We start from the raw sequence: 17,464 nt of genomic DNA on the forward strand, positions 1-17,464 counted from the left end.
AAAGGACTTTACTATATGGACTGTGTTTTCTTAAAACAAGGCGGTTTTGCATAAAATGCGTTTAAAAGAAAAGACCATTATTTTGTATGGACTGTGTGACCACAAATTGGCCTAAGCAGTCTGGGTTAAAAGGAAGACCCAGACACTTATTTTCTTTAGTGAACAGGGGTGTAACCAAGTGTAACCAAAGAAAACCCCAAACAAAGCAACCACGACACAGACTGTGTTACATAAGTTTTATTTGGTCGTGGAATTTCAAGCGGACAGGCGGCTGCTCAGAGGCTGGCTGCAAGTCAGTGTCCGCCAGCAGGGTGCGCCAAACTCGCAACAAATGAATCCAAAGGATCTTTGAAACGCCGTACGTACCTGTTGTTCCTGTGTGGGCCACACAGCGGTGCAATCTTCCTGGCGCAGAGGGCGATACCAGCTGTAATACTTACCTGCTTACCTCTAAAAGGATTATAAATACAATTTTTTTTTTTCAGAGTAAAACAGGTTTAAAAAGCTCTGCAAATGTCCGTGATAATTCTTTGAGCGCTGGATGTGGAAGCAGCTATCTCCTTTGTTTGTGTCCATGTTTATATCTTTTTGGCTTCATTCGGCTCCTATTGGTCTCAGTCGGCAATTTAAGGGTTTTCTCGGCTTTTTCTAGTGAAAAAATTATTAGAGACCTGTGCTTTACGTCTTTTTGATGATGTCGGATTGGAAAAGGAAAATTGTAATGTCAAACCTGGTCCGACATAGTACTGCAAAAGGATAACTCGCAAGTATTTCCTGCCCAACTCATGTGATAACTCGGAAAACTGTGGAAACAACCTTTTTCACCCACTCGAGTTGTCCATCAACTCGAGTTCTGGGAGAATTCAGACCAATTCGGGCACACTCGAGTTGGCTGTCTGTTAAAACAAGGCAATAGACTGGAGAGAAGGCTCATAGTGGGAAACTAGAGCTCCCAAGGGAAGAACTATAGTTATCTTCAAGCTATTTAACAAATAATATTTAGTTTTTGAAATTTTTTTAACTGTACCCACCCAGCACGTGCACTTGCCATTTGATAAGACCTTAGACGAGGTTAGTTTGACATGTTGAGGCAAACCTGTGCCCCGTCTTTTAAAATCGCTTCGGTGAACAAGTTAATGAAGCCTCCCTGAATTTTGGCTTTACCGTAGTGCAGGATTAAAAACAAATTAAAGCATGGTACCAAAGTCACTTCCCTGGAAAACGTCTGATTGCAGCCATGTAGCGCTCTATAATCGGGCGCTTACAACATTTGCATTAGCGTTGGTGGCTTGTGCTATGATTAGAATTGGCCCCTGATCTTTATAGTTGGTACACAAAAAAAAAAACATGTGTTGTTTTTTTATTGCCTCATAGGATGTGATAAAAACAATATTGCATATTGTAAAGGCAAAGGGGCCCTGCAGCAGAGAATTGCACCCCTGAAAGGCCTTCACATTTCTTGTCTGTCAGAAAATCAGGTATCCGTTGGCTGGAATCCCCAATTTGCTGTTAAGGTATTTTGTTGTGCAGTACCTGCCTCAGGCCAGGGGAACACAAAACATTTATTTCCTGGAAAGAGGCATTTAATGGACAGATATTTATTTGTATTGAATGGTATTGCGAACACTGGGCTGAATGGAACAGCCGCAGCGGTTACAGATTCTTTCCTCTTCCGGATTTCCACCATTACAGTTCTGTCCCAAGTCATTAGTAACCAAACAGCGTTCTCCACAGATGGGAATTTAGACAGATGACAGTTAAAGGATTTACAGGGGACTTCCAAAACGTCTGTCTCAGTGCTACAGGTAGATAATGCATGTGTTTGTTAGCAGACTCTTGGGAGATGCTTTTTCTATTATCCCTAGAGAATTGCTTATCCAATTATGATGTGATTTGAAAAGGACTTTCTTTAGCACAGTTAATAAGTATTACATTGTGGGGGTAGATGAAGGCCTGCTGTTTTTTTTTTCTTTTTTGCATAAATCTAAGCTCTTTTCAATGTGATACAACTTTGTCAAAAGCGGTTGCGAGTTTCAGATTATGCAAGTATAAGAAGGCAGCTGTCCGCTTGTCTGTATGTTAAACTCAGATTTCTACATGTGCATTCAGTTTCTAAACGTCATGGGGATCAATTCTTTCAGTTTTCTTGATGGCACTGCTATAGTTTTTTTATTATTTGTGGCTTGGGATAAATGTCACTGACAAGCTTGTTTGTTTTCTTGCAAAATGCCTTTCAAATTCATATAGTATGGAGACCACAGTACTCTAATAGTCTGTGCTTGGCCCAAACTTCTATTCACATAAATTTGAAAGAAAAAAAATACATAAAAGCTGGAGTCCGTGGACTTGCCAACACAAGACATGGATTCCACAGTCATTAATGTTATAGAGAAAAGAGTATTTGTAACTTTGAAAAATATAAGCAGACCACAAGTCTAGAGGAGTTTTGTAATGGTTTGTGTGTATTCCTAATATATCCTGCAACCATTTATTGAGCATTCACTGTGTTTCTGCATCTGCTGCCCCCGCGTCAAGTTTAACCTACCCAACAATGCCAATAAGGATCACTGTTTTTATGTCTAACCTGTTTGCAATTAATCCATTTAGCATCAGTCACAGTAATCAAGATATTTGTTGGCTTTATTTTGGACCAGTGGTGAGTGTGTTCAACACCTGGGTTAAAAATCTGTTGTACAGTACTGTGAATGCTGATCTTGGTCATCTACTTTTGCATGATACTGATAGTTCTAAGTTAGCAATGGCAGCAATGAATATATTTATTTGTCTTCTATTGCATTTATAACACTAAATTGCAAAAATGTCTAGGTATTTGCAGTGCATGTAACAAGAGTTAGTATTTTGGTTTTGCTTAGTTTTTTTGTAGCAGTTGTGGCGATATCTTTCTGTTCGCATGTGTTCGTGTGCAGACACTGACCAACTCTCAGGAACCAGAAAGTCTGAACTTTTTATTTATGGTGTTTATATAACAGAACTATAAGAAGTTGTGGATGTCGCAGACACAGACGGATCTGTTCAATCTCTGGTAGCACAGCGTTTTTTCCAGTCTTAAATAACAGTTCTAAACTGTTTTTACAAACAATTCTCGGGTACAATGACCTACTTTTTAACAAAAGTTGAAACAACAACAAAAGGAACTTCTCTGGTACCGTGTCTGTGCGGCAGCCAGCAGCACGTCGACAAAAAACAATTTCCCAGACAAAAGGTTCCAGCCTATAAACTGTACCTGAGCCAGGCTTTACCATACGATTCATCAAAAAAGTAACTCTTTTTTTTTTTTCACATACACTCTCACCAGATATTGTACATACGGTTTACACAACCACACTATGGATGATCACAGTGTTTTTCGAGATTTACGATTATACTGTAAATACAGTATGGTGGTTTACTGTCATGATTCTGGTAGTTCTAAGATTGTATTTACTGTTGTGCCAGGGGTACTTTATTTTGTATCTTGTATTGCTTTTTTAAACACTAAATTGCAAACAATTGTGTTATCTAATTTGGATACAAACCACACTCCACAGAAGCAAACTCGGCCCATAGCAACAGCAGGCATACCTTCCTTCCTTCAAAGCTATTAGTCATGTGACTGAATGTCAATTCCAGGTCTTACTGTACGGCTTCCAGGTCTTACTGTATTGCCATACTTGATTGAAAGTTATAGAGGCGAAAAAAAAAAATAAAACATGTATTTTTGATGCGAGCGGTTCACACTGCTTGCGATGCAACGGGCGGCACAGAAATGATGTGGAAATTACGATTTTGTCCCAACGCAGCTAGGGAACTGACCAATAAGGAACAACTTCCCTTGCGCGTCTTCAGTAAACAGTGATGTGCATTTGAGGAGAGTTTTGGAATTCGGATCCGAACCGGGTATCTGTCATTTGAGTCTGATTCCAATTCCCAGAGAGCAGAAAATAAGTCAAATTAAACTCCTCATAGCCAACAAAATGCAAATATATAGTCTAGCTAAGTGCATGTTTTTTCTTAATTGAATCCCAGTGCTTATTACGAAAAAAGTCACGGCAAAGATAACACACAAAACAGAAATGAGCTAGAAGCTGATCAAAAGGGAGTTCATTGATGCTTGTTTATTTCGTCATTACAGTGCATTTGCTAGAAGTTGCAAAAACATAATTTGCTCCAACTCACAACCACACACTCTTGAGAGCGAGATCTTTTATAGCAGGTGATCAGGAGCTAATGAGACAACTGGCGATCATTTATCTCCTGACCACCTGCATTCCACATGTGAAGGCAGGGAGAGGAAGGTTAACCCTCTCCCTGCTGAAGCAACACAATATTAAATAGCGGGCGGCTTTCGGCCCCCTGCATACATTTAAACAAAAGGGATTTTCATCGTCCAATTTTAAATACACATAATAATAATAATAATAATAATAATAATAATAATAATAATAATAATAATAATAATAATAATAATATGTATGCACAGGGTCAGGGAGTAACCCGTCATAGCTTGCAAATAAAAAAGAATTTGGCAGCCATTTAACATGTAATGTAGACATAAAATTCAACGTGTCGTGATAGTATTGAATATCATGATACGTGTGCATGGTATCGTATCGATACTCCCTAAATGAACTATCGCAGAACACTACCACTAAGTATAAACGTGTCAGTTATAGTTATCAGTTCTATGTGTATGATTCGTTTACCTTTAAGGGCTATTCACACTATAATGTTTATTTGCAGCGTTTTCTATTGTGAAAATCAAACCTATGGAATTGAATAGCATCTTTCACACTTGAGCCTAATTGCTGTGAAAAAAAAAAAAAGCGAAATTCGCTGCGAAAATAAAAATAGAGATTTTTGGACAAAAAACACCGTGATCACCACCCTGTCCTGCTAAATGTGGATCTATCTGTGAAGGCAATATGGATCGGGTGCAAACTGTTGAATGGTTATTGCTCCAAAGAAGAGAATGATCTACACAAACGTGCATGTATGTGTATATCATATCCTACAAATTCTGTTGCATTTATTTAGGTAGTTGTGAAATTCAAGAGGTTATCTCTCTCACACACACACACACACCCTTATCGGAGTCCCGATAGGTTGGGTGTGTGTGATTAAAATATTTATCCTTGACTAGAATGCTGTAATACTTATGGAACAAGCATATTATGAAGTACAGCAATGTTCTGAAACGTCTGTGTGCTTGTGTGTGGGGTGGGGAAACACAAATTATTTATATAATCTAAGTCAGAAAAAGAATGAAGGATTTTTAAATATGGTGATTGTTTATTGTAAAAACAAAACAAAAAAACAAACAAAAAAAAGAGTATTCTATATCACACATGTAAATCTGCATGACATAAAACTATTGAAACGATCCAAACTTTGTATATTAGTGTCCCTACACTCATTTTCTGAAAACCTTCACTTAAATATTAAAGTGATGTATGATGAAAAACGTTTAAAGAAAAAAGCACAGTAAAATACGATGAGATCCTTTTAAACGTGCAACCAGCTCAGAGTTTGTGAATTGAAGTAATCGGTTCTCTAATGCTACTGATTTTCTTAAGTCTGAAATATTGTCTATGTAGTGCTAAACGAGATAAAAAAAAAAAAAAAAAAAAAACCATCGTGCCTGTGTCGGTATAATTTACATTTTCAAAAATGGCATTTGTGCGTTAAACAAGATGGCCGTCTGACACATTGTTGAAAAAAAAAAAAAAAAAAACTTTCAAAATATTCTTCTGTGGAACTGTTGAAGTTGCTGATTTTAAACTTGGCACATTGAGAACTGAACACGCTTAGACGGGTACTGATACTGGGGCTTGGGGGCCGTAAGACTGCCTGGCAGTTCTAGTATGTATTTTTACATTTATTATTTGTTTTATTATATTTGCTGTTTAATAAAGTAAAACATTGAAAGATGGATTGTTTAGGCAACAGCAAAACTGAAGATCAACACGTCGACGAAAAAGCACAACGAGAAGCGAATAAAAAAAAATAGAAAAACAGTTACAGAAAGAAAGACAAGCGTACAAAGCCACACATCGCCTTCTTTTATTAGGTAAGCTGTAAATGTGTCTTTCAAAACTATACATTCATGGTTTTTCCCTTACTTGTGTTTGACAGCTTATATGTCAGGGATAGGCTTTGTATGTATTGCGACGTTTTTGGTTTCAACAGCATTCAATAAGTGCCAGCGAGAAGGGAAATAAGATTTATTTTTTTAACTGGTCTTTTTTTTTTATTTTTATTTTTTTTTTTCATTTAAGGGGCTGGCGAGTCTGGAAAGAGTACTATTGTCAAACAGATGAGGATTCTGCACGTCAATGGATTTAATCCAGAGTGAGTGAACTATATTTAACCCCATTTGCACGTCTGAAACGACGTTTGTTACGTTGCGTTGTACTTGTAGGGTTTATTCTATTGTAAATGATATTATACGTGGAATGACATTACATAGATCAGTTGGAATAGAAAATGTATACATGTAGGGTTTCATTTTTATTTGTGTTATTACTGCAGCGCTTCTCGGGCCCAGAGTATAGCAACAACATGGCGACTACTTTCAACTGATTACTAATAACTCATAACCTGAAACATGGGATTTCATCTGCTATCACATAGGCTACTAAAATAGCTAATCATGAGAAAATAGATCATCATATTTCAGCTGTCATAACTGGATTTAATTTGATGTAGTTCAACATATTAAGTTACATAAAATGAATGAAATAAATATATAAATAAAGTGTGTGTGGAAGAGTCAGAATTAGTCACCCATTATTAAAAGACTGCAGAAGTTCCAATGAGAGCTCCCATTTTCATGAAAACATTACTTGTATTGAGTTTTGTAAATAAAATAAGATGTCCTCCTGTTTCACACAGAGAAAGGAAACAGAAAATCCAAGACATTAGAAAAAATATGAAGGATGCCATAGTGGTGAGTGTGCTATCATTTTTTGTGGTTGGTTGCCTAAAATTGCACACTTGCAATCCCATTTTGCTGATCAGGCTAGATTTTATTCTTATTTTATCCTGTATTTATGCAGTTTAATGCCTGTGTTTTTGTTTTTATCCGCTTTATAGACTATAGTTTCAGCGATGAGCATTTTAATACCCCCAGTTCCATTAGCCAACCCGGAGAACCAGTTCCGAATGGACTACATCAAAAGCATAGCTCCGCTCTCAGACTTCGATTACACACAGGTGAGAAGCATGGGAGTACCACCTCCATTACCTCATTAAGTATTCAACTTGCTGGGGAAAAATACCTGTTTCTAATTTTTATAAAGGTTTTTTTTTTTATGCTGTTGCTAAAAGCAGTTTTATGGCAGTTTTCTTGTTTGTTTTAGATAAAGTTAAGTCAGGTGTTTTAGATGCAACTGTTTTATTTCTAATTGTTTAGGTATTGTACCATCCTGCTTAAAGGAAGACAGTAGCAAAAGCTCCTCTGATCTCCCCAGGCTAAAAACTAAAAACAATATGTTCAGTCTTTCTGTGTGTTATCTTTTGCGCCTTAATACAGCAGAAACATTATCAACACTATCGGCCAATGGCGTACTTGGCATACCCAGGATAATGTGCTTACAAATGTGTTGACCGGAAGTCTTCATCTTATTGGTATGTGTTTTTGAAGTCCAAAATTGAATCCGGATGTTCATTAGCATGGATTTTTGATATCGGAAAACAGAATCAAAAACAGAATTGTTGATATCAAAAATAGCACCTTTTATTTTGATATCAATTTTGATATCAATTGTATTTACGATATTAGCAATTCTATTTTTGATATCAAAATTGTTTATCAAAAATGGAGTTGCTGATCTCAGCAATACATTGCTTGTATCAGTATTAAAATTGGCAGCAATGGTGGCATGGAGGATCCTCCACTGGAGATCCCCTGACCTCTTGGGGAGCGACAGTTTATACAGGCCTCGCCAGGCAGGTCTTGCGCTCTCCTTCACAGTGAGACGCTCTCTCCACGGGGTGTCAGGGAGAGACTGCAGCTGTGGATAGTGTTGGACTTTTACGCAGACTTCATACAACTGTTTTTTATCCACTGTGGAGAGAGAGAGACTAGACAGACTGTTAAAGTTCAGTAGGTGGCCTGGTTTATCAGGGTCCTGAGTAACAGAAGGGGACACTAAAAGAGAGGGGAATTTAGTGTCACTGTCTGGCCAGCAATGTTCGAGAAAAAAATGGTTTATTCTCTCTATTGCTGCAAGAGGGATGGACGCTCTCAAATCTGAAAGAAAACTTAAGACTCTTACAGATCTGAAATTTAGACAAGTAGATAGGGTGTCTGCACTTATCCAGCTAAAACTATTAAAATCAATAAAATCCCTCACCTGCTCTATCATTCCCTCCCAATTTCTTTGGATATCCCTCCTCTCGCCCAGGAAGACCCCCAGGATCTTAGGACTCGAGTGGCTCCACCGTAGCCCTACCGGGAGGTCAGGGGGGTGAGCATCACCAAGACCCCACCAAAGGGGCACTACTTTTATACCGGTTAATCTTAGCAGAGGAGACTTTCTCAAACTGATGTTGGCAGTCACACAGAATCTCCACATCCTGCTTACTGGACACAAACACTGTCGGGTCATCTGCACATGCAGACCTTGACAGCCTGGGAAGGGTTGGCGAGGATCGGGATGCCAGACAACAACTGCCTAATCCTGTGCAGGAGGGGTTCAAATGAAAGGGAGTAGAGCATACCAGACAGGGGGCAGCCCTGCCTGATACCTGTCTGTACTGGAATGGGTTCACTCAGGCCACCATTAATCTTTAGTACACTGAAATCGAGACAGTACAACAACTGAACAAACTCTGTGAAGCTAAGGCCTCTAACACCTTAAACAAATACTGGTGATCTGGTCTCCAGTTCTTCAAGTAGCTAAGTATTTCTTTCTTGGGGACCAGGGTGATCACCGCCCGCCAACAGCTCAGAGGTAGCAAGCCCTCCTTGATACTCTCCAGCAGCACCATGTACAGTTCCCACCCCAGCAGGGCCCAGCACTCTTAGTAAAATTCAACGGTGATCCCATCTATTCCCCGCACTCTACCATTTATTTGCTGCATTGCATCAGTGAGCCCTTTATATGTAAGCAGGGGTTCCAGGTCTTTTGCCTCCTCCTGTGGAATCTGTGGGAGATCTTGCAGGAACAGCTGGATCTCTTGTGCATTTCTCTCAGCTTCTGCTGCGAATAAGCTTTTATAAAAACTTGTAGCAAACCTATAGATCTCCACTGGGTCCTCCAGCACCTGACCAGCGGGAGTTTTCAAACAGTGAATCACCATGCTCTTTGCTGCTTTCTTCTCCAACCCGAAGAAGAACTTTGTTGGCTTGTCCACCTCTGTCAAATCCTGGAACTGGGCGCGGACCAGTGCTCCTTGTGCCTTCATGTCCAGTAGGTCAACCAATGACTGTTTTTTATATTTCAGATCTTCTAACAGCTTGCTGTTTGATTGAGATTCCAGGTCTTTAAAAAGCCCCAGAATCTCCACCTCCAGCTTCTCCATAGAGTCATTCAGGCTGCCTCTAGCATTCTCAGTGTACTGCTGACAAAAGATCTTTATTTGGATATTGCCTATGTCCCACTACTGCACTACTGATTTAAAACATGATTTTCTTTTTCTCCGCTCAGTCCAGAAATATTTAAAACAATCTTTAAAATACCCATCCTGTAATAATCTATTATTAAAGTGCCAATAAGCACTATGCATTTTTACAGAAGGAAGAAATAAGGACAGTGTAATCAGTAATGGTCGGACAGGCCACTGGGGGAGATAAAACTGCCTTTAATCAAATTTAAATGATGTCTGGAAATCTATCCAGCCTGGCCACTGAAATTAGATTAGGGCCAGGTTTTAACCAGGTATACTGTCTAGCAGTACCACTTGCATTGCTCCAGACATCAACCAAATTGTATGATTCAATAATGTGAAGAAGCTGTTTTGCTGACTGTGGACTGGGCTCCAAATTGTTCCTATCTACTTTATAATCCACAGTGCAATTTCAGTCACCCCCAATAATCACAGTCTCTTGTGTCCCACAGCCTGCCAGCATTTTATCAAGAACAGTAAACATATCACTCCAGTCCAGAGCATTATTAGGAGCATATATATTAATACAAATAAGTGTTATTTTTAAAATTGGCCTCTACCATTAAAATCTTGCCTCTAAAAACATCAATTACTTTACAATAATCAGGTTTAAAATATTCCGAAAATAAAATTGCTACCCCTGCACTTAAATTAGACCCATGACTAAAACAAATTTCTCTTTTCCATTCTTTCCTCCATTCATTTTCATTGGAAATATCAGAATGAGTCTCTTGTAAGAAACTTAGTTAATTTTTTCTGTTCAATAAACTTAGACAGCCGCTCTTTTATTTAAACCATGAATGCCATTTACATTGAGGCTGCCTATTTTTAAGAGTTCATGAAAGCAGAAGTGGAAAGAGAAACAAGAAAAAAAAACATACAGTAACAACAACAATACAACAGTGAAAGAGGGGAGTTTTAAAAAAACTCAACCTGGTACTTACTTTAGAACACTGCGGACAGTGCTTGTTCATTTTTTTAGTCTGTAACATTCAGCATCACTAAACCCAGCTAACCTGGCATTCTGTAATATCAGCCTGCCCATCGATTCAAACTGCTTCAAATCAGAGAAAAAATCCTCAATGACAATTTTTCTTTTACATTTAGTTTCAGTTAGAAAAGCTTTTATGCTTTGGGCGCTATACACTCTATCAATTTGTGACTCATCAGTAAAATCCCCTTCCCCTGCACTGTCAGAGTCTGTCTCATCAGCTGCGGAGCTCAACGGAGAACCCTTGCAAGAGACCTGCAAGCTCTCCGGCCGAGGAGACTGTGCTTCAATGCAGGCAGACTCCTCCACCTGGGCAGGAGCCTGTGACATCAGAGTGCTGAGATCCACTGTAGCCCCATTCAGCTTAGTTCTTTGCTGATCTATGTCGATCAGCGTTTTTTCTTTTGCACTGTCATACTTTCAGATGATTTTAACGTTCTTTTCTTTTTCCTAGCTTTTGGTGTTTTTAACCCCTCCTGATCTTCATCTGTATTCAGCATATTACTGACTGGTACGTTTACAGTGGGGGTTTTCACTGCAGTGTCCCCCACTCCTTCACTAACAGCTGGCTTCTCCACTGGGGCCGCCCCACTACTCTTAACAGGAGTGGCCTGTAGGTCAACACTTTCAGCTGGGGAAATCACTGCAGACTCCCCCGCTGTCTCACTAACAAATGACTTTTCCGCCAAGTTCACCCCGCTGTTCAGAGCAGGAGCACCTTGCAAACGAGATGTACCTTCACCCGAGTCAACATTCTTCGTCACCTTTCCTTCACCTTCCTCACGTTGAACATCCTCTGTGCTCCCCGACCCTGTCTCCTGCCCTGGCAGAGATGATATTCTTGTAACCTACCTCCTTTCCTACGGCCAAAGCACAGTCCTCTACCAACACCTGCTCCTGTGACAGTCTTAAGCCCATTTCTCCTCGTCAAAGAATCATATGAAAAGCTGGGAGATGATCTCACTCCCAACAAGGCCATAATGGCCCAAAAACAAAACAACTAAATAAAAAACAAATACTTTGAGAAACAAACACAAAGAAAAAAGAGAAAATATAGATTTCATGCACAGCAAACTCGAACACTCCCGCTTACACTCACTCACCACAGACTCCCAGCATGCAGAGAGAAAGAGACTTTTGACTTATGATCCTTTATTTAAACATTCCAAATAAAATCCATTAAAATTCAATAAAGGTAAAACTCAACAAAAATTAAGATTCCTACTGCCTCAGCAGAATTAAAAAAATCCTAAAATACATCTTGTTCTCCTTAAAAACAGATTTTAAACAGAATAAAAGGATTATAAAAAAAAAAAATAAAACATATTAAAGCCAAAATTAATAAACACTGTAAAACAATAAAAAATAAAAATAAAATTAGAACAAAAACTAGAGCTCCCCTCCTCACTCACATCACACGCCTCTCCTGGAAGTCCTCCAGGTTATCATTTAGTTTTAAAAATTCAAAATCCACTCTTATCCGGCCGACAACCAACACCCTGAACTGCAGTACCGCATCAGTCAGCCCGGTCCCAGAGATACTGTTCTTTCTGGATTTTAAAATGGCTCATTTTGCCTGACCCATTATAAAATTAAATAAAACACACCTGCTTCTCTTTTTATAACTGTAGGGAACTCCAAAGATAAAACGCTGTTTATTGAACTCCTCACCCAGGCCCTGCAAGGAGCTCCTGTAAGAGATGGAAGAGTGGTCCTAGCCTGACACACTCGCTGTACATGTGGAACACTGTCTCCTCTGCAGAGCAGAAACAGCGCTCTGAGCTATTACTGGAATCAGATCTGTGGAGAAACCTGCCGGTAGACACAATACAGTGCAGGATCCTCCACTGTAGGTCCCCCACTCTCTTGGTGAGGGGCAGTTTATACAGCACCCTCCATACTGGCCTGTGCCCCTCCTCTACCTCCAGACATGCCCTCCACCTTGAATCCACCAACCCTTTCAACTGGTGAAAATGTGACGTCTTCACACACAACTGGTAGATTTTCTTACTCCTTGTTGTGTGAAGAGTTAAGTCTTTAACTGTGTTAAAGTTGAGTAGCGTTCCCTCATTCTCTCCATACCCTTCTTCTTCACCTACTGCTGGACACACTAGCAACCCTGGAAAGGTGAAGTCTTGTCTCTGCCCTGTGCCGCTGGACATCCTGAGCTCGGGGGAGAGGGAGCTTCTCGGCTCGCCAACCATTTTCTCTGCCAGCCTCTCAGAGTGCCAGCCCAGCCACCTGGCCAGCTGTATAGCAGTCAACCAGCAGAAGAGGTCAAGGTTGATCAAATGGCTCAGCCTGGTCACTCCTGCCCTCACAAAACCGGCACAAAGCATCATTGACTGAAAGAAACGCACAGGGAAGAACGGAATGAAGAATAGGGGCTCCTCCAACAGGACCCTGCCTGTCAGAGACCCCTCATATCTCTCCACCCTCACTGCCCTCCAGGCATCTAAAACACTCAAGTAGAAACAAGGGAGACCTATTTTAGCTAATCCAGTACTCTCAATTAAAAACAGGTGTTTGCCTAACCCCAGTCCCCCTACTCTGCTGAGTAAAAAAACAAGCCAGCCTCTTCTAATGAGCCTCCTCTCCAGCATACAGGAGCCTCTGAACTGCCTGCAGTCTGAAAGCTGCTACCCTGCTGGCAATGCTGACCTGCCCCTGTCCCCTTTCATCAGTAGGGAGATACAGGACTGCTGGCCGCAACCAATGTCTCCCGCTTCAGAAGAACTCCAGCAGTATTCTTTGGATCTCTTGCACCATACTGCAGGGAGGGTCCAGACACACCAGCCTCTGCCACAGCATGGAGGCCACCAGATTATTAATCACCAGGACCCTTCCCCCTAAAGGACAGTTGGGCCAGCAGTCCTCTCCAGCCACCCCCTCACCTTGTCCACCAGGACCTCCCAGTTTTTCTGCACATAGGTCTCCACTCTGAAAAACACACACAACACTTTTATACCTGTCCTGTCCCATCTCAGCACCTCAGGCAGGACAGGAGGTGTGCAATCATGCCAACTGCCTGACAGGAAGGTGTCACACTTTGCCTAGTTAACTCTTGCCGTAGATGCTCTCTGGAATGTGAGCAGTAGTATCTCGATGTCTCCTTCACTGTACACAAACACATTCACATCATCTGCATATGCAGACACCTTCACTGTGACAGGGGAGGGTGAGGAGGGCACTGCCCAGCCAACCAGCCTACCCCTCAGCAGGTGCAGCAGGGGCTCTATGGCCAGTGAATAAAGCATTCCAGACAGGGAGCAGCCCTGCCTAATACCCCTGCACACTGGGAAGGGTTGACTCAGCCCATTGTTGAACTTTAAAATGCTAAAAACATTTAAGTATAAAAGCTGAATGTAAGAAATAAAAACAGGGCCAAACTCGAAGGCTGCCAGGGTTTTAAAAAGGTATGTATGGTCGACCCTGTCAAACGCCATCTCCTGATCTAAAGAGACCATCCCAACATTCAAGTCACATGTATTAGCCATTGATAAAAAGTCTAGAATTAAAAACAAATTATCAAAAATGGAGCATCCCGGTATACAGTAAGTTTGGTCCATGTGAATTACAGCTCCTATACATATGTTTAATCTATTGGCCAGACATTTTGAAATTATTTTAAAATCAGAACATAAAGTGAAACAGGTCTCCAGTTTTTTAACAAACACAGGTCTCCTTTCTTGGGCAGTAGTTTGTGATTGGTGCCCTCCTGCAACTGAGGGGCAGTTTTTTATCCTGGAGGCTCTCCCAGCACCTGCAACAAATCCTCTCCAATCACAGTCTAGAATTTTTTTTTAAAAATTCAGCGGGCAGTCCGTCAATACCAGGAGCTTTTCTGTTTGAAAGCTGTGTAACAGCAGTGGTCAGCTCCTGATATGTTAGTGGCTTATCTAATTGATGTTGTTCTTCTTTGCTAAGGTTGGGCAAATCCTGAAGCAGCAGGTCCATATCCTGTTGGTCACATGGCTGTTTACTATATAATTCAGTATAAAATTTTACTGCCTCCCTGCTAATCTCCTCCCGGCTGTACAGCTCCCTGCAGCAAGGCATCCGGATGCAATGCATCTGCCGGCTGTCTGCTCTCCTCCTCTCCAAGCCAAAAAAGAAACTGGAGGGGGTGTCCATGTCTTTTAGTTCCATGAAGCAAGAGCGCACCAGCGCCCCCTTCACTCTCTCCTTCAGCAGGCTGCCCAGCATGTGTTTCTGCTCCCTCAGGGTTTACAGGTTCTGCTTCTTGTGGTCTGTGTCCAGACAGCTCTCTAACTGGAAAATTTTAAGCTCCAACTCTCTCACCGCTGTGTTCAGTGACCCAGTTGAATTGAGTGTGTATTGCTGGAAAAAATATTTTAATCTGTGTTTTGCCAATGTCCCACCACTGCCTCATATTTTTATAGAGTGTTTTTTCTTTTTTCCATATGTTCCAGAATTGCTTAAATTGCTATACAACAACTGTGTCCTGTAATAACTTTACATTAAAATGCCAGTAGGAGGTGCTGTGAGAGTCAGTGGTAGGTATTTCTGTAACTAACAGGCAGTGGTGGTCAGAGAGACTACTGGGAATGATGTTGGCTTTAATGAATTTATTCAAATGAGTGTGTGACGTGTAGAAACGGTCTAACCTTGCTCTATGTATTTGTTGTGAGTGACAGTGAGACCAGGTGTATTGCCTTGCATTAGGGTGCAGAGACCTCCAGACATCAACCAGGCCACTGAACTGAAAAACTGCAGCTAATTCACTGGAGGACTGGGGATTGGGCTCCTCATTGTTTCTATCCATAGTAAAATCAATGGTGCAGTTAAAGTCTCCTCCCACTACCACCACATCATCATTATCAACCCTTGAAAGAGGTTGCTTTAGTTTGGTAAAAATTAAAATGCGTTCCCTCCCTCCCCTTATTCGGTCCATAAATATTAGTAAAAACAAATACAGTGCCACCCAACCTTGCTCTCTTTTAATAACCTCCTCTTTTCAGTCTCTTCGATATTTAAAATTGTTGCTCCTAGTCTGGGCTTAAATAAAATTGCCACTCCTGCACTGGTGTTTGAGCCACGCCGCCTATTCTCCCTGTCTGAGTGAGTGTCCTGCAGCAGCACTACCCCCGCCCGCTTCTGCTCTAAAAACTCACACAGTCTGCAGTCATTCATGTTAAAAGAAATAAAAACACACTTTTCCGTAGTGGCTAAAAATAATAAAACTGACAGAGTAAAACAAGCAACAATAAAAACATTCTTATACAAAAGTATCCATTTTAAAAATATTATTTAGCAACATTAGCTAAATCTTAATTATTTGAAGATATTTTTTAAGACGGTACCTTTTTTGCTGGTCAGATTCTTCTAGTGTTGCCTTTAGTGTGACGATGTGTGCTGAGAGGAGGAACAATCTCAGATCTGGGAAGAAGTTTTCAGTTTCAACCTCCCTTTTCCCTTTTGTATTCTCCATGAACTGTTTAAATTTGTCAAGGGTATAAACTTTTTTCTCTTCTGTTAACGGGTTGGCTGTCGGGGATGTCAGAGATAAGCGAGGCGTCAGAGAGCTTCCCCTCCAGTTCTGCTCCGCTGTCCACGGCTGTCCATTCCTCCGCGGCTCTCTCTACCTCCTCCACCCCGCTCTCCTCCTCCCAGCACAGCCACAGCCGTCACCGCTGCCTCTGCCTCTATCTCCGCTTGCTGGGGTTCAGAGAGAGAAAAGCGCTGCACAATACCGGGTTTGGAGCCCGTCACCGTGCCGCACCCCTCTCCCTCCATATCAGGAGGGACAGACACACCGGCTTGAGACTGCAGGCTCCCCTCCAGCACAGACTCGCTGTTAGGCAAATCTGCAGGTTCCTTATTTTTTACTTTTTTTAGTTACTATGACAAATGACCCATAATTTTCAGTAACTTCATTTTGTGAAGGACCGCGGCTGACTCTCTTCAGCCTCGGCTGTGGTGTCGGCGGCTCCATTTGATTCGGCGGCTCCCTGGTCTCTGCAGACTCCAGCTGCCGCTGCGACGGGGGAGCTGACTCATCCTCCCGCTCACCCCCAACATCCCCAGCCTCCTCCCTGCCATCAGTACCCTGCTCCTGCCTTTCACCATTTCAGTTTTTTCTCAGGCAGGCTCTCCTTTGGTGTCCCTGTTCCCCACAGTTGAAGCACTGCATTGTCTCTGAGCTAACAAATACAACACAGCCCGTACCCTCCACACTAAAGCTCCAAGCGACATCAATCACCTGCCCCGGGTTATTCAGCAGTAAAAACGCCTGTCTCCGAAAAGACAGGACGTGCTTAACATTAGCATTTTTACACCCTAATGGAATATGTTTCATTGGGGACACTAGCTTGCCATACCAGGCAAGATCATTCTCTAAAGTCTTATTTTTTATAAAACGGCAGCACGTTAGACATAATAACCTTGGTAACAGGGGTTTCTAAGGGGGACACTTGAATAAAATCTCCTTTCACTAAAAATCCTTCCTCCACCAGTTGATTGACCAGCGATACCTCTTAAAAAGATGACAAAGCTCTTATTCATACGGGAAGCCGACACTGTTTTCATTGCCGACTACCTCTCCTACTGCCAGCAGGCAATCCTCCACCGACACGACGGTATCCGGCAAGCAGCTAACCCTGTGTCAGCGGCTGAGAGCCCCCAGTTCTCCAGAGTGAGATCCCATAACGAGATCTACACACACACACACACACAAAACTACTCTGTAAACAGTAAAATGCAAACCAGAACAATGGAACAAAGATATATAAACAAACTAAATGATTAACAAATGATTATAGAATATTGCAAAAAATGGTAGCTAAAAAAAAAACACCATCCTACTGCACCAGCGTTCAAACACTACTGCCTCCCTGCAAGCTG

General features: G+C 41.4%; 1 protein-coding gene across 1 annotated transcript in view; it reads left to right on the plus strand.

Moving 5' to 3' along the window:
- LOC121313518 (guanine nucleotide-binding protein G(olf) subunit alpha-like) overlaps positions 1-17,464 on the plus strand; it is a 54,676-nt gene that overhangs the window by 11,978 nt on the left and 25,234 nt on the right. Inside the window, exons 2-4 of the mRNA XM_041246167.1 lie at positions 6,276-6,348; positions 6,892-6,946; positions 7,093-7,212. Of these exons, the coding sequence (XP_041102101.1) occupies positions 6,276-6,348; positions 6,892-6,946; positions 7,093-7,212 (248 nt within the window). The remainder of the gene's footprint in view (positions 1-6,275; positions 6,349-6,891; positions 6,947-7,092; positions 7,213-17,464) is intronic.

The sequence above is a fragment of the Polyodon spathula genome, chromosome 3 (genome assembly GCF_017654505.1).
Source record: "Polyodon spathula isolate WHYD16114869_AA chromosome 3, ASM1765450v1, whole genome shotgun sequence".
Lineage (NCBI taxonomy): Eukaryota > Metazoa > Chordata > Actinopteri > Acipenseriformes > Polyodontidae > Polyodon > Polyodon spathula.